Source organism: Prionailurus viverrinus, chromosome B4 (assembly GCF_022837055.1).
Source record: "Prionailurus viverrinus isolate Anna chromosome B4, UM_Priviv_1.0, whole genome shotgun sequence".
NCBI lineage: Eukaryota > Metazoa > Chordata > Mammalia > Carnivora > Felidae > Prionailurus > Prionailurus viverrinus.
This window is the reverse complement of record NC_062567.1, coordinates 26353730-26372440: the sequence shown is the minus strand read 5'-3', so window position 1 is coordinate 26372440 and position 18711 is coordinate 26353730. Positions and strand designations below refer to the sequence as shown.

At 37.8% G+C, this 18711-nt stretch overlaps 1 protein-coding gene across 4 annotated transcripts in view; it reads right to left on the bottom strand.

Annotated features, from left to right (window-relative positions):
• Positions 1–11468, bottom strand: part of LOC125170265 (coiled-coil domain-containing protein 7-like) — a 149172-nt gene extending 137704 nt beyond the window's left edge. For 3 of the 4 annotated variants that reach the window (XM_047866731.1, XM_047866734.1, XM_047866733.1), the window contains exons 1-3: positions 11226–11468; positions 6414–6744; positions 5143–5235 (exon numbers count right to left, since the gene is read on the bottom strand). In XM_047866731.1, the coding sequence (XP_047722687.1) occupies positions 5143–5235; positions 6414–6692 (372 nt within the window). In that variant the 5' untranslated portion in view covers positions 6693–6744; positions 11226–11468. Of the gene's footprint in view, positions 1–5142; positions 5236–6413; positions 6745–9726; positions 9865–11225 lie in introns of all 4 variants that reach the window. The other variant, XM_047866732.1, reaches the window with a different exon arrangement.
• Positions 11469–18711: the final 7243 nt, after the last annotated feature.

The following is an 18711-nucleotide window of genomic DNA, read 5'->3' as shown; positions in this document are numbered from 1 at the left end:
GCGAAGAAATTGAATCGGTTATCAAAAATCTCCCAACAAATAAGAGTCCAGGACCAGATGGCTTCCCAGGGGAGTTCTACCAGACATTTAAAGCAGAGATAACACATATCCTTCTCAAGCTATTCCAAGAAATAGAAAGGGAAGGAAAACTTCCAGACTCATTCTATGAAGCCAGTATTACTTTGATTCCTAAACCAGACAGAGACCCAGTAAAAAAAGAGAACTACAGGCCAATATCCCTGATGAATGTGGATGCAAAAATTCTCAATAAGATACTAGCAAATCGAATTCAACGGCATATAAAAAGAATTATTCACCATGATCAAGTGGGATTCATTCCTGGGATGCAGGGCTGGTTCAACATTCGCAAGTCAATCAACGTGATACATCACATAACAAAAAAAAAAGAGAAGAACCATATGATCCTGTCAATCGATGCAGAAAAGGCCTTTGACAAAATCCAGCACCCTTTCTTAATAAAAACCCTTGAAAAAGTCGGGATAGAAGGAACATACTTACACATCATAAAAGCCATTTATGAAAAGCCCACAGCTAACATCATCCTCAACGGGGAAAAACTGAGAGCTTTTTCCCTGAGATCAGGAACACGACAGGGATGCCCACTCTCACTGCTGTTGTTTAACATAGTGCTGGAAGTTCTAGCATCAGCAATCAGACAACAAAAGGAAATCAAAGGCATCAAAATTGGCAAAGATGAAGTCAAGCTTTTGCTTTTTGCAGATGACATGATACTATACATGGAAAATCCGATAGACTCCACCAAAAGTCTGCTAGAACTGATACATGAATTCAGCAAAGTTGCAGGATACAAAATCAATGTACAGAAATCAGTTGCATTCTTATACTCTAACAATGAAGCAACAGAAAGACAAATAAAGAAACTGATCCCATTCACAATTGCACCAAGAAGCATAAAATACCTAGGAATACACCTCAACAAAGATGTAAAAGATCTGTATGCTGAAAACTATACAAAGCTTATGAAGGTAATTGAAGAAGATTTAAAGAAATGGAAAGACATTCCCTGCTCATGGATTGGAAGAATAAATATTGTCAAAATGTCAATACTACCCAAAGCTATCTACACATTCAATGCAATCCCAATCAAAATTGCACCAGCATTCTTTTCGAAACTAGAACAAGCAATCCTAAAATTCATATGGAACCACAAAAGGCCCCGAATAGCCAAAGGAATTTTGAAGAAGAAGACCAACGCAGGAGGCATCACAATCCCAGACTTTAGCCTCTACTACAAAGCTGTAATCATCAACACAGCATGGTTTGGCACAAAAACAGACACATAGACCAATGGAATAGAATAGAAACCCCAGAACTAGACCCACAAACGTATGGCCAACTCATCTTTGACAAAGCAGGAAAGAACATCCAATGGAAAAAAGACAGTCTCTTTAACAAATGGTGCTGGGAGAACTGGACAGCAACATGCAGAAGGTTGAAACTAGACCACTTTCTCACACCATTCACAAAAATAAACTCAAAATGGATAAAGGACCTGAATGTGAGACAGGAAACCATCAAAACCTTAGAGGAGAAAGCAGGAAAAGACCTCTCTGACCTCAGCCGTAGCAATCTCTTACTTGACACATCCCCAAAGGCAAGGGAATTAAAAGCAAAAGTGAATTACTGGGACCTTATGAAGATAAAAAGCTTCTGCACAGCCAAGGAAACAAACAACAAAACTAAAAGGCAACCAACGGAATGGGAAAAGATATTCGCAAATGACATATCGGACAAAGGGCTAGTATCCAAAATCTATAAAGAGCTCACCAAACTCCACACCCGAAAAACAAATAACCCAGTGAAGAAATGGGCAGAAAATATGAATAGACACTTCTCTAAAGAAGACATCCTGATGGCCAACAGGCACATGAAAAGATGCTCAACGTCACTCCTTATCAGGGAAATACAAATCAAAACCACACTCAGATATCACCTCACGCCAGTCAGAGTGGCCAAAATGAACAAATCAGGAGACTATAGATGCTGGAGTGGATGTGGAGAAACGGGAACCCTCTTGCACTGTTGATGGGAATGCAAATTGGTGCAGCCGCTCTGGAAAGCAGTGTGGAGGTTCCTCAGAATATTAAAAATAGACCTACCCTATGACCCAGCAATAGCACTGCTAGGAATTTACCCAAGGGATACAGGAGTACTGATGCATAGGGGCACTTATACCCCAATGTTTATAGCAGCACTCTCAACAATAGCCAAATTATGGAAAGAGCCTAAATGTCCATCAACTGATGAATGGATAAAGAAATTGTGGTTTATATACACAATGGAATACTACGTGGCAATGAGAAAAAATGAAATATGGCCTTTTGTAGCAACGTGGATGGAACTGGAGAGTGTGATGCTAAGTGAAATAAGCCATACAGAGAAAGACAGATACCATATGGTTTCACTCTTATGTGGATCCTGAGAAACTTAACAGAAACCCATGGGGGAGGGGAAGGAAAAAAAAAAAAAGAGGTTAGAGTGGGAGAGAGCCAAAGCATAAGAGACTGTTAAAAACTGAGAACAAACTGAGGGTATGGGGGGTGGGAGGGAGGGGAGGGTGGGTGATGGGTATTGAGGAGGGCACCTTTTGGGATGAGCACTGGGTGTTGTATGGAAACCAATTTGACAATAAATTTCATATATTAAAAAAAAAGAAAAAAAGAAAAAAAGAAAAAAAAAGAAAAAGAAAATAAAACATTTTACCACAGTTTCCAATATTTTTCTAAATATAATGCTTTGGATCCAACTAAAAAAAATTATAAAACATATGAATAACCAGGAAAATACAATCCACAATCAAAAGGAAAAATAGAAGTAAATACACTGATGATCCAGATACTGAATATTAGCAAAGATTATTAAAACTGTTTCTGATAAAAGAATTTGCAGAAAAATATTGGTAGACAGGTAAAGAGATAGATAATAGCAGGAGAAATATAAATCTCCCTAAAAAATAACCAAAAGATAATCTTAAATGTGAAAATTATGATATTTGAAATAAATATTTCATTGGATAGAGTTTATTTTTTTTTTTAATTTTTTTTTTCCAACGTTTATTTATTTTTGGGACAGAGAGAGACAGAGCATGAACGGGGGAGGGGCAGAGAGAGAGGGAGACACAGAATCGGAAACAGGCTCCAGGCTCTGAGCCATCAGTCCAGAGCCCGACGCGGGGCTCGAACTCGCAGACCGCAAGATCATGACCTGGCTGAAGTCGGACACTTAACCGACTGCGCCACCCAGGCGCCCCTCATTGGATAGAGTTTAACAGCAGATCAGACACCACAGAAAGGATTGGTGAGTTTGAAGATAGAATAACATATATTGCCCAAACTGAGAAAGAGAAAAAATTGAAATGAATGAACAGAGAGTAACTTCTTACACAGTAACAAGCATTCTAATATATGTGTAATTAGAGTCTCATAAAAAAGGATCAGAGAGGCAGTAAAATATGTAAAGAAATAATGAATGAAAATTTCCAAATTTGATGAAAACATCAACCCACAAACTCAGCTTGATGGACTGCAAATAGAATAAATATACGTAAAAAATAATTTTGGACTTTCACTTCTGGTCATCATGGACTAGGCCCATTCCTCTCATCACCCCTCCTACAGTTAAAATCCATAGACAATACAACAAACTAACACAGGCAAATTCTGAAAGGAAGAAAGAGAAAGGCAGAGATCTCAAAACTTGAAGAATACATGAATTCTTTAGGTTTTCTTTTTACCTACATATAAAATGGATGGGACACTGGGAAAAGCCTGACTCATGGAACTTCCAATAAGCACAGACTTAAAAAAAAAAAAAAAAAAAAAAAAAAAAAAAAAAAAAAAAAAGCACAACAACTAAGAAAAGCCAAAGGACTGTAAAAAGGGGGTCTCTAGCATAACCAAAACCTTTTTGACAATGCCTATCCTACTTGAGCCAAACACCAAGAATAAGCTGCACCCACTATCCATGTGTCGATAAGACTAAAAAATAATGTGGCAGTGAAAATTAGCCATCCAATTCCCCCACCAGAGTGATGATGTTGAGACCAACCAGGGAACTGAACTTCCACTCTTGTCTGAAATTAGCAGTCATAATGAGTCAAGGATATCTGCTCTCATCACTATTATTAAATATAATACTTGAAGCCAGAGCCAGCACAAGAGAAGGAAATAAAAAGCATTCAGACTGGATAGAAAGAAGTAAAATTGTCTCTATATGAAGATGACATAATTGTCCATGTAGAAAATCCAAAAAATCTATAGAAAAACTAGAATGAAAAAATACATTGAACAAGGTTGTTTAAGATACAAGATCAACATACAAAAATCAATCATTATTTCTATCTACTACTTACAAAATGTGGAAACTAAAATTTAATACAATGCCATTAAAAAGTGTTCCAAAAAACATGAAATATTAATGCATAAAATCTAACAAACCATGTACAGGATCTGTATGATGAAAATTACAAAATGGTGATGAAAGAAATCAAACAAGACCGAAACAAATGGAGAGTCATACAATGTTCATGAATTGAAAGACTCAACATAGGTGTTTTATTACATGGAGCCAAACTCAATCCCTAACTAACAAAAATAATTATAAAATAGAAAAATAATACTCTACAAGTATATTAAAGTACAGTTGAATATTATGAAACATGTAAAATAATTCATCTCATCAATAGGTTAAAGGAGAACCACATACTTAATCACCTTAAGAGTTACATAATTTATATATACCAGATATTTGTTAAAATTCAATAAATTCTTGGGTTTTTTTATTTAGCAAAATACAAATAGAAGGACACTTTCTTAACATGGTAAAGAATATACATCTAAAACCAACAAGTAACCAAATGTTTAAGAATTAAACAGAACAGGCACTAGCAATAAAAATACATTTAAAATACAGATAGGTCTTAATTAAACTTTAAGATAAGTGTTAGCAGAGGATAGAAAAATCAATACTCTACTTTCAAGTTCCCTAACCAGGTCATTTTCATGGATGGGAATTCATTCTGAGAACATAAATGGACTCCAAAAGAAAATCTTAACCCTTTTCAGTGTTAAATGTTTCTACATTAGGATTATATACACTTACAGATAAAGTTAATTCTTCATGTTCAGGCTTCACAACGGATTTTTCTCCATCTACAATGCTAAATCCATAGGCTTCCTCCAAAGTAGAAACAACCTATGAGTAAATCAAAGCAAATTTTTATTTTAATAATTTTATGTAAATTATATGTAAATTTATTAAGTGTAAAAAAACACTTAATCAAACATGTCAGGACCTTCTTAGCAATAAGACTTCTTTCTACCAGTGCCATAAACTTAAACGTTCCATCTCACATCCCATCTCATATCACCCTTAAGAAATAATAAGAAACAGTCCTCAACTCTACTCTGTAAGAAAGTCCCTATGACTCCCATTTCTGTGTTCATAGGCATGTAAAAGGCGATCTATGAATAGTTGAAGCATCAACTCCACTTATCACCAAAGTATTTCCTCAAAATCTGAAGGACTCAAATTTCTTCTTTGAAAAGAAGCGGACCAAATAGAAATGTAAACTAGAGAGCAATAAATTTTTTAAGGAAATTCTCTGAGCTAACCCTTCAAACTTTGAACAAACTTGTATTTTGGAAATTTGACAAAACTATATTCTTTTTATATTTGTGCTACCTCCCTCATTGGTCTCATTTGGTATGTGGTACATTCATAATTCAATTCTGGATCACTGTGCAAAGAGAAACTCCGAAAAAAAGGAGATTTTTTTTTTCCCAACACTAAGAGCTAAAGTTTCTAAAGTGCTGAGAAGAGTTAACATAGCAGGAATGAGCCAGAAAGATTATCATTAGAAAGATCTGCTTTCAAGGTTGGCCTTAGACTGCTGCCTCAGAACTTGGATTTCATGAGTGTTCCCATCATTCACTGGCAACAGTGGCTCATTGTTCTTAAACTGTTTGTACAAACAATGTGGTTTATGCCAAACATCTGCTTTCCTTCAGGGAGTGTGGAATTTTGGTACATGCTAAGCAAAATACCTAGGTGAGCAACCCCCAATAAAACCCTGGGCATTGAGTCTCTAATGAGCTTCTCCAAAAGATATTTCACATGCGCTGCCATAATTTGTCGTTGGAGTAATTAAGCACATCCTGTGTGACTTTAAAGAGGAATCTTGGACCTAGTTTCCTCCAGACTTCACTCCATAAGCCTTTTCCTTTTGCTGATTTTGCTTTGTATCTTTTCACTGTACTAGATCTTAGCCATCAGTAGGTCTATATTTTGAGTCTAGTGCACCTTCCTAGCAAATCTCTAAGCCTAGGGATGGTCATAGAAACCCTAAACACAGGGACCAACAAGTGTCTTACCATCTTTAGATGTTTGGTAATTTTCCTGATCAATTCATCTTCTGCTATTAACTCCTTTGTCTTACTCGATGCAATGGGCAAAGCATATCTTACGATGGATTCCCCTGCTGGTGGAGATCCTAAGACCATTGGTTCAAGTTTATCATGTACTAATTTTGCACTATGTTTTTCCTTTGGTTTAGGTGACAACGGTGAAGTAAATATTCCTTTTTTGTAAGTTAAATCTGAAACATTTGCCAATTTATTACTAGAGGCTGACAGATGTTTTGCGGACTTCATTTTGTTATTTTACTTCACTTCCAAATTATAGGTGAAAAAATTGTATTCCTCCCTGTAAATAAAACATTAAGATTTCAGATTAAAAATTAGGGCAGGATTACCAATTGCAGTGAAGATGGTGAATACCAAAACCAGCACTGCAGAAATCACAAAAATGTTACCCAGGGTAACAACAGAGTAATACCAAGGCAGCACCAAAATCATGCTGGGTCCCCCCAAAAAATATATTCAAGTTCTAACCCCTGGCACCTGTGAATATGACCATATTTGAAAATACCATTTTTGTAGATGTAACCAAGTTAAGATGAGGTTATACTAGATCAGAGTGGGCCCTAAATCCAATGACTGGTATCATTATAAGAAAGCCAAATGAAGACAAAGATACACAGATGTATAGAGAAAAAGGTCACGTAATGACAGAGACAGAGACTGGAGTAAATCAGCTACAAGCCAAGGAACGTTAAATTTTCCCAGCATCCTTGCTAGGAAAAAGCAAGGGAAATTCTTCTTTCGAACCTTTAGAAGGAGCATTGCACTGCAAACACTTTAATTTCAGACTCTTAGACTCTGGAACTGTAAGAGAATAAATTACTATTGTTTTAAGCAACCTAGTTTGTGGTATTTTGTTATGGCAGCCCTAGGAAACAAATACACACAAAAAAATTTCCCAAAATTTGATGGGAGGGACATAAACTGTGGCCTGTTTTTTGATCATTTCATAATAACAGATTACTAGACAAGAGTAGCTGACACTCCCAAAGACATATGAGTTCACAGGCAAAAATAACTTGACACCTGAAAAATACAAGCTTTGCAAAGGAAAAGAAAGAAAAAAAGAAAGAAAGAAAGAAAGGAAGGAAGGAAGAAAGAAAGAAAGGAAGGAAGAAAGAAAGAAAGAAAGAAAGAAAGAAAGAAAACTAAAAGAAAAGGTCCAGAGGCACCTGGCTAGCTCAGTCCGAAGAGCATGAGACTCTTGATCTCGGGGTTGTAAGATCAGGCCCCATGTTGGGTGTAGAAATTATATAAATACATACATATATGCACATATACATACGTATATACATGCTTTTAAAAAAAAGTTTAAAAAAAAAGACAAACCAAAAATATACAAATACACACAAACAGAATATTAGCAACACAAAACAGGTACATGAGTATTTTTTTTTTTAAAGACTGAAGTAGAAATACTACAAACGAAAAATGTAATAAACATAACTGATCACAGAATAATACTGCTGAAGAATAAATTAGGCAAATGAAGATCAGAGTGAGATATTCTGCCAGAAAGCAGCAGAAAACGATAAAGAGATAGAAATGAAAAAGAAAATAAGAGATACATAGAAGAATTATACAAATATCAAAAACCAGATAAAAGAAGATCCAGTGAGGAAAAAAAATATGAAATGGACAGGAGGAAATATTTGAATAAATAATAAAGATAAATTTCTCAGACTTAAGGATAGTGGAAAGACAGATCAAAAGTGTTCACAAAATACCAAAAAGGAAACAGATAAACAACAAAACATAATTAATGAAATAAATATAAAAGCCTCAAAAAGAAAAATTTGAAAGTTTTCAGAAGGAAAGAGCATATAACCTAAAAAAGAGGAAGAATTCAATTGCCACCAAGTTTTAAATAAAATTTCTTCTTAAAGGAATCTATATTTTGTCTAAATTGCAAGCTCTTTGGATGCAGAGTCTAGCTGAAGAATAAAAATGGATGCAAAGATTAGCAGCATTTATCACATATTCTCAAACATGAATAAAGTAAAATACACATCATCAGTAAGTATTAAAAATTAATATATTTTAAACAATTTAAATTCCCAATCCTATGAAAATTGGGAAAATATAGGCCTGCATTTGTTGACAATATATAAACATGATTAAATTTTTGGAGAAGTAGTACCTAGTATAGAGAGGGTCATCTAATAAATTTTAATAGACTAATAATAGATATTTTTTTATTTGGCATGGAAAAAGTCAATGGCATCCTGTTAGCACATTTATGCAAAATAAAATATCAACACCAAATCATAGACTATTTTAGGAAGTAAAATAAAAACCAAAAAATAAATATTATATGATACATTATAAATGAAATCAGTTACAATAACATTTTTACAAGCTAATTATTTCTCAATTATTTCGGACACAATCCCTAAGGTTAAACCACAGAAAGCACATAAAAATTACTGATATAATTGTGGATTTCCAAAATGCAAATATTTCTATATGTGAACATGTATTAGGATTTTAACCAAGAGATGACACAGCTGGAGAAGAATCTACTGTTTAGATTACTTACAAAAAAAATTGAAAAATATATATATCACATTATATATATGTGTATATATACACATATATATAACAGCAATACAATGCCTCAAATACGTATGAGAAAAAACAAACAGAAAATACTCAAAAATGAAAAATCCGTAATATTTTGCACAATTCATCAAGACTTTTTTTTTAACCTGGTAGTGAATGATAGAGCAAAAATATCTTCTGACAACACTGAAAATTTTTCATTCTCAAACTGTACAACTGCTTTATTGTTGTAATGAAACACTACATAGTTAATTGAAAACAGTTGTCAAACATAATTTTTATATCAGTCAAATAAATATTGGGAAAGATTATTTGATGTCAAGTCACTCAAAATTCATTTGAAGAATGCAATGGTTTTGGAAACTGTTGACAATAATAAATATATACATTGTAGAACATAAGCCAAAGTCCCCTGTTGGAAAATATATCCATTTATATTTTTCTAATATTAATAGTGGCATAATATTTTAAATAAAGGTAATGTAATAAGTGATACAGAAACTAAAATTTAATTTACAAAATTGAAAAGCATCAAAAGAATTTCAAAGAAATTATATTGCCAAAGACAATGCATCAAAAGCATCAGGTCTGAGAGAAAAGGACCAGCAAAAAAGACTTAAGAATGATTGATCAATGAGCCAGAAGGTAAAACCAGGGGAGGATATATTGAAAATAAAGTGAAAAAAAAAAAAAAAAAACTTACGAGTAAATGATGAACTGCGTTAAATGCTGGGCAGGTAAGCTGAGGACTAAGAATTAACCACCGGATTTAGCGACAAGGAGGTAGGTCATTCGTGACCTAAAGGATAGCAACAGTTTTAAGAGTGACGGACGTGAATGCCTGAAATATGGGCAAAAGGAAGATTTTTTAAGAGAAAAGTAACATGTTTGTATGCTGTTGTAGGTTGAATTATGCCCTCTCCCCCAAAAAAATATGTTCAAGTCCTAACCCCAGAACCTGTGAATGTGACCTTATTTGTTAATAAGATCTTTGTAGATGGAACCAAGACGAATTCAAACTGGATTGGAGTGGGCCCCAACCCCAATGGTGTGCTTCCTGGAAGAAACTCAGACCTACAGGCGCACGGGGAGACCACCGTGTGAAGACAGAGGCAAAGATGAGAGCAAGGAGTCTAAGGGACACCAACTGGCAGCGGCCACCAGAAGCTGGGAGGAAACACGGAACAAATCCTCCCCGAGAGCCTCCAGGAGGAACCAGCACTGCCACACTCTTCAGACTTCAGCGTCCAGAAATAGAGGATAAATTTTTGTTGTTTTAAGCCACCCAGTTTGTGGTACTTGTTTAGGCAACCCTAGGAAATTAATACATATGCTGATGGAAATGACCCAGTAGAAAGCAAAATGTATTGATTGGTATGGAGGGAAACTGCTGGAATGATATCCTTGAGTAAACAAGGGGATATAGGTTTTAATGCATAAATGCTCCCGTGCACTTAAGGCAGGACCAGGGAAACTTCTGCGGTGACAGACAGGAAGGCAGAGACGCCCGCTACTTCAGGAAACCAATTGAGAAAAAGACGGGCCGCGCACCAGGTGCAACCAAACAACCTAATAAATTGACCCATGAAGTTCACACGCGTATAAAAATAAAGATTACGGGGCACCTGGGTGGCTCAGTCGGCTAAGTGTCCGACTTCGGCTCAGGTCATGATCTCACAGTCCGGGAGTTCGAGCCCCGCGTGGGGCTCTGTGCTGACAGCTCAGAGCCTGAAGCCTGCTTCGGATTCTGTGTCTCCCCCTCTCTGACCCTCCCCCGTTCATGCTCTGTCTCTCTCTGTCTCAAAAATAAACAAACATTAAAAAAGTAAAATAAAGGTTACATGGACTAAACGCTTGTATTTACAAGAAATATTTGGGGATTTTACGTATTTTCTTCATTTAATCCTAACTATCCTAGGAGGAGTAGATCACCACAAATTTGCCCAAGTTTATCAGTCACCTTCTACCACAAAGAAAACGTTTTGTGGTTTCCCTTCAAGGATTCATCTCAAACGCTTTAATCATACAGTACACAACGAAATGGGGGAGGGGGCGACATAGGGCAAAGAAGCTAGGATTATCGTCTTAGATTTCGCACCAACAGAGGCACAGCTGCCGCTTTTGCCAGAGAACGCAACAGAAACCCTCACACTCCGCGGAGGGAAGGACCGCAGGCGCCTCCCCTCCCAGTGGCTAGAATACCTGCTCAGGCGCTGGAAGCCAGGTTACTGGGCGGTTTTGCCTTGGCCAAGCGGGCTCTAAGGTGAAAGAGTTGGAAATGCCGAGCCTCCCAGACTTCCTTCAAGGCGGAAGCCTGCAAACCCTTCAGACTCCAGCCTTGGTATTTTACAAACTGACATTTGGGCGGAAAGGCCGGGCCTCTGCGCCCTGAGGCGGCGGCAACGACCGGCCGGGCGCTAAGCGGCGAGGTGGGCGGTTGACGCCGCGTCACCGACGCCCCCGCCGCGCGCCCCGCCCCGAGAGACCCGCGCCGCGCGCCCCCGCCGCGCGCGATCCGCCGCCGCTCTAGGAGCCAAAGCCTGAACCGAGTCTTTCCCGGAACTGAAGCCTAGAGGATTTTCGGCAACTGTGGAGCCCTACGAAGTAATACAGTCCAGACTGCGCTTTCTGTGTTTCTTGCTCCCTGGGCTGTGTACTTCACTCCAGGACGCTGCACAAGTGAGATTCTTTTTTTAGGCATTTGGCCTAAAGAAATAAAACAGGGGCCTCTTTGGTGCTTTGAGAACTTGGGCTTCATCACCAGCAAAACCTGAGCCCCAGGCCCTTAAAGTCTGCAGTTGTCTAAAGTTCTTTACAATCCGGGGTTTGGTGGAGTCCCTTACCAGACTTTAAGCTCCCAGGGAATTGTGCAGCGGCTTCGTATTTTAAAAATAAAATGTACCAGAGAGGCATCTGGGTGGCTTAGCCCCTTAAGCCTTTTGAGTCTTGATTTCTGCTCAAGTCATGCCCTCACAGCTCCAGACACCAAATCCTGCTTCAGGGTCCATCCTGATAGCACCGAGCCTGCTTGGGGTCCTCTCTCTCTCTCTCTCTCTCTCTCTCTCTCTCTCTCTCTCCCCCCTCCTCTCTGCCCATCCCCTGCTTGTACCCTCTCTCAAAATAAATAAATAAACTTTAAAAATAATTAAAAAGTAAAGTGGACTAGAAAGTTGCATCATGCCACACAAGTCTATTGCCATCAGTTTGCATACTGCTTGCAAAAGATGTAATTTTCCAAGGTAGAGTTTTTTTGATAGTTTGACTTCAAGAAATGAATTTTTTCTTTTAAAAAATGAAAACTATTGGGGCGCCTGGGTGGCCCAGTTGGTTAAGTGTCCGACTTCAGCCAGGTCACGATCTCACGGTCCGTGAGTTCGAGCCCCGCGTCAGGCTCTGGGCTGATGGCTCGGAGCCTGGAGCCTGTTTCCGATTCTGTGTCTCCCTCTCTCTCTGCCCCTCCCCCGTTCATGCTCTGTCTCTCTCTGTCCCAAAAATAAATAAACGTTGAAAAACAAATTTAAAAAAAAAAAAATGAAAACTATTGAGTTAAAACACTCTCCAAATAAAGTTTTGTTGCCCAAAGTACAATGTTTTAATATTTAAAAATACTAACTTGATATAATTTAATTTTTTAATAATGGCTTGTTTGGTTTGCTATATGAATATTCAAATAAATAGTTCTAGGGCACCTGGGTGGCTCAGTTGGTTAAGCGTCTGACTTCTGCTCAGGTCATGATCTTGCAATTCATGTGTTGGAACCCCACATTGGGCTCTATGCTGACAGCTCAGAGCCTGGAGCCTGCTTCAGATTCTGTGTCTCCCTCTTTTTCTGACCCTCCCCTGCTTGTACTCTCTCTCTCTCTCTCTCTCTCTCTCTCTCTCTCAAAAATAAATAAAAACACTTTTAGAAACATAGCCCAGAACAAAATCTGAAACAAGAAGTACAAAAATGGAAGAGGGCTCCAAATTGAGACATAGAAGGATCCTGAACTCACCTCCTCCCCCAAACACAAGAAATTTCCAGCTACATATGGAAAAATTCCCTCTGCAAAGGACTTTGGAAGCTAAGTGAATAGCACTTCTGCAACATAGGAGAAAAGGGCCACATTGAGACAGGTAGGAGAGGTAAAGACCAAGTCTTGCAAGAAACCTCTCCAAATCCCAGCAGACCCACAATTAGGAGAGATCTCATAAGAGCTTGTCCCTGAGGACAAAGGCTCCCCAACTCTTGGGATCTGCACCAGAGAAACAAGCCACAGAATGTCTGGCCTTGAAAAACAAGGCTTACTTCCAGGAGAACCATGTGGCTCTAATAATGGAACATCCACTCTTAAAGGGCTTGTGCCTAGACTCATTCACCACCCTTACCCTCCAGAGCCAAAGCAACAGTTTAAAAAGCACCTACATCATATGCAAAGGAGACTCATTTGCTAATCTTAAAAATATTTCAATTTATATTCAATTGATAATGTGGTCATTTCAAGGATCTGGGACAATTTAAATTCTTACAAAAAGAAGTGGAGTTTCCTACTGACTCATTTTCTAATTTTCAGAGTTATATAGAAGGTATGTGATACAGTGATATGTTTATTCATATATATAAACTAATATGCTTATATGTAACATAAACTTTCTATATATTGAGATATACACATTTAAAAGACAGAAAATATTTGTGTTTTATCCTTTCCTAGATATCAGCATACAATAAATGCTTGTTAAGTAAATGTTACAACTTTTTTTCAAAAGTGCAAAAATGTAAGAGATCCATGGAAAATTGTATCCCAATAGATGGAAAAAGAGATACCATGCTAACATTACTCAAAAGAAAGCTGTAGTTTTTATATCAATTGCAGAAGAACTGGATTTTTGAGTAAAGATGATTACCAGGGATAAAATGGGTTATTACATAATGATAAATAAGTCATTCATTAAGAAGACATAACAATCCTAAACATTTATGAAACTAACAAGAGAGGATCAAAATACACAAAACAAAAGCTGACAGGACTCCAAGAAGAATAGACAAACCTACAATTAAAATCTACAATTAAAGTCAGAGATTTCATCATATCTCCCTCCATAAAACATGTAGACAGAAAATCAGTTAGGATTTAGAAACTTGAATACCGCTTTCAATACTAACAACATTATCAACCAAATAGTAATTCATGTGTCAAAGAAATAGTCAAAATAGAAATTATTTTGAACTGAATGAAAATAAAAACAAATCATATCAAAATGTGCAGGATGCTGCTAAAGTAGCATATAAAGGTAAATTTCTAGACACCTGTAATAGAAAAGAAGAAAGTTCTCAAATAAATGACTTCAAATTAGAAAGGAAAGGCACTAAAAAAAGAAGAGCAAATGAAACACAAAGGAAGAATAAAGGAAATGGTTAAGAACAGAAATCAATCAATAAAAAATATAAACTCATCAGTATAAACTCTACAGATGTCAACAAGATAATAAGGGACTTTATGAACAACTTTATGCCTATAAATTCAAAATCTTGGACAAAATGGATAAATTTTCTGAAAGACAGAAATGACCAAAGCTTATTCAAGAAATTGATATAAGTACTATTATATGTACTAAAGAAATTGTAGTTAAAAAATCAAGAAAAGTTTTCCACCAAAAGAACCCTAAGCCCAGATGGCATCATTGGTGAATAATGTAAAACATTAAAGAATAAGCAGTAAAAATTTTATACAAATGAGACCCAGAAAATTGCAGAGGATCCAGCAATACTTCCCAACTCATTTTGTGAGGCAGCATTACCCTAATACTGACATCAAAAACATTATAAGAAAAGAAAACTACAGGTCAATATCCCACATGAACATATATGCAATAATTGTCAATGAAATTTTAGCAAATTGAACCAAACAATATATTAAAAAATAGTAGTCATGACCAGCTGGGGTTTGTTCCAGGGATGCAAGTTTGCAATAACATATGAGAATCAATGCAGGGCGCCTGGGTGGCTCAGTAGGTTAAGCGTCCATCTTCTCCCTAGGTCATGATCTCGCTGTTCCAGAGTTCAAGGCCCCTGTCAGGCTTTGTGCTGACAGCTCAGAGCCTGGAGCCTGTTTCAGATTCTGTGTCTCCCTCTCTCTCTGCCTCTCTTTCTCTCTCTCTCTCTCTCTCTCTCTCAAAGATAAATAAATGTTAAAAAAAGTTTTTATAAAGGGGCACCTGGGTGGTTCAGTTGGTTGAGTGTCCAACTTTGGCTCAAGTCATGGTCTTACGGTTCATGAGTTCAAGCCCCACATCACGCTCTGTGCTGACAGTGAGGAGCCTGGAGCCTGCTTCCGATTCTGTGTCTCCCTCTCTGCCCCTACCTTGCTTGCACTCTGTCTCTCCATCTCTCTCAAAAATAAACATTAAAAAATTTTTTCCTTTTTAATTTCATAGTTACAAACGGGGGGGTGGGGGGGAGGCAAACCATAGGAGACTCTTAAATACAGAGAACAAACTTGAGGGTTGATAGAGGTGGGGGAGAGGAGAAAGTGGGTAATAAGCATTGAGAAGGGCATTTGTTGGGATGAGCACTGGATGTTGTATGTAAGCCAATTTGACAATAAATTATATTAAAAATTTTTTTAAAAGCATGATAATCAATGTAATTCATCATATTTACAGGCTAAACACACACACATATGCACACAGATGATTATCTAAAGAGGGGCTGAAAAAAATAATTGAAAAAATCCAACATCCATTCCAGATTTTTCATAATCTGAAAACTTGAATTAGAAATTTTCTCAGCCTTATAAAACACATCAGTGAAAACCTACAGCTAATATCATACTTAATGGTAAAGATTGACCGCTTTCTCCCTATGATAAGGAACAGGACAAGGATGTCTGTTCTCATTACTTCTTTTCAACAATGTACTTAATGGAAGTCCTAACCAATGTGAAAGTCCAGGAAAAAGAAATGAAGGCATTCAAACTGCAAAGGAAGAAAAATGAAATTTTGATAAAGAGACAAAATGATCTATGTAGAAAATCTGATGAAATCTTCAAAAATTAACTAATAAGCATAACATGGTTGCAGGATACAAGACCAAAATACAAAAACCAATTGTGTTTCTGTATGCTCTTGATAAACAATGAGAAAGTAAAATACAATAAACACCACTTACCATGGCATCAAATACATGAAATATTTATGCATACTGCTGAAAAAAAATGTGCAAAACCTCTACACTGAAAATTATAAAAACTTGCTGAGAGAAAATAAAGATCTAAATAAATGCCGATATACTGGGCTCATGAATTAGAAGATTTAATAATGTTAAGATGTCAGTTCTCCCCTACTTGATCTATAAATTCAATATAATCCCAATCAAAATACCAACAGGTCTTTTCAAAGAAATGGTACTAAAATTCCTTTCAAAATGCAAAGGACATGCAATAAGCAAAACAACTTTGAAAAAGAATAAAGTTGGAGGATTTCAAGCAAAAAGTATAGTCCTAGAGGAGTCCCTGGTGTTCCCGGGAATAAAGTCTTATTGACCATTTTTGAGCAACACTCCCCTCCCCCAAGTGGCACCTATTGCTCTCATAAGTGCACACGTTGACAGTGGTTCCAACATGGCCTCCCAGCCACTGATACACCTTAGGTTTCTTACTTCTATTCAACTAATTGAGAGTCCTTGTTTTTGGAGGGACTGTACGATGGCAGTCAGTCCAATCTGTCCTGTTTGTTTATAATAACAGTTGGGTGGGATTTGTCCATCCCATGAAATGCCTGAATAACAGGTATGAGAATGTCTGTGAAAAAGACAACAAATATTTTGACAAGGTTTTGCATAGGAGGTGAAGAAACTGGGGCCATTTGCTGCTACTTCCAATACTGAGAAGCAAGATTAAGAAAACAGCAATCAAATTGTAATCAAAGCCATACGGCAGAGAGCAATTCAGAAGTCAGTTACATTCGAAAAATATGATTTGCAAGACAAAAATAGATGGTGGCTGCACTATAGCCATTGTTTGGGATGATCTTGAATGACAGTGTTGAAGCAAATTTTTCCTAATGAGAGAAGTTGTGAGCAGTGCCTCTGTTTATCCACTTTGCAGGGAAGAAGTGGCTCAACATAAGAATATATATGGACTCATGGATGGTGGAAAATTGCTTGGCCTACTGATCAAGGGCATAGAAGGAAATTGACAGGTCAGAGACAAGATCCTACGTAGAGGCATGTGGACAGACACATGAAATTTTCCATATCACATATAACTGCCTACTTAGAAGGCATCCACTGCAGAAGAAGCACTGAACAACTTAGTGGACAAAATCATTCAGCTAATTGATATCAGCCAACCTCTGTCTTCAGGCATACTGAACCTGGCACATTGGGCACATGAAAAAGTGGTCACAGTAGGAGAGATGGGGGCTACACATTAGTTCAAAACGATGAAGTTCCTCTTACCGAGGCCAATCAAGCTACTGAATATCCACCATGACAGCAACAGAGGCCAATAACCTAGTGTGACACCATTCCTTGAGGAGGCCACTGGGTCATTTGGGGGCAAGTTGATTAATTTGTGCCCATTCCATCCTGGAAGAACCAGTGAAATACATGGGTCTGGAAGCATAGGGATGGAAGCAGGAGATATCCCAGTTAGCATCATTCCCAATAACCACTAAAGAACTCTGTGCTTTTCTTCCTGCAACTCTGGACTTTGGAAACTTAAAAATCTAGGTCCCCAAAGGGAACAGCAAGTCTCCTATTGAACTACAAGCTACAGTTTCCACAGCTGCCACAGCTGCCACCTAGACACCCTGGGATCCTTGTATCCAGGAACCAGGAGGCTGGGAGAGGACTGACCACTTGGCAGGCATAAATGATACTGATCAACAGGGTAAACTAGAACTAATGTTACACAGTGGTAGCAGGGAGGAATACATGTGTAATTCAGGTGACCCACCTGAGTGTCTCTTAATACTCTCTTTCCCAGTTACAACTGTGAATGAGCAAATGCAGCAAACCTAGCCTAAGAACTGTGTGGGCCCTGGGGATCAGATCAGTCAGGAGTTTGGGTCACACCACCAGGTAAGCTGGGTAAGTAAGTTGGGTCATGACCAACACAGGGAATAGCTGAAGACAAGGAAATTTAGAACGGATGGTGGAGAAAGGACATGATAATTGTGAGTTTCAGCCCCCAAATTAACTGCAGCAGTGGAGACTGTAGTTCAGCCCATAGACCTCCCTATTTTAAGTTTATTCTCAGAAAGAGAGGTCCACAGGAGAAACGTGTAAGAAGAAATACATGCAAAGCAGAGCGTGAATTGTGACAACCATGAAGATCTCACTGTGATGATCACATCTCCCTTCAAGAAAGAACCTGAAGCAAAGAGTATAGGTTGCTGAAAGCCTCTGGCTATGGATGCCATCAGGCTCTGTTTCAGCCTTTGAGATAAGTCCACTTGCCTTTTGGGCATTCCCCAGCTGATGACTAAGCACACAGCGATATAAAGATTTGCTATTTCTGGCCACTGTGGGACTCCTCCATGAGCATTCTCTGTACTTGAGATCCCAACAGGGCTTTCCGAGACTTTCTCACCTATGCCATGGTCTGATCCTCTTTCATTCTCCCTCTCCTTTCACAGGTACCAGCTCAGCATCATTGTCTGAAAGCTTCCTCTGCCACTCCTGCTCCTTCTTCCCTTTAACTTT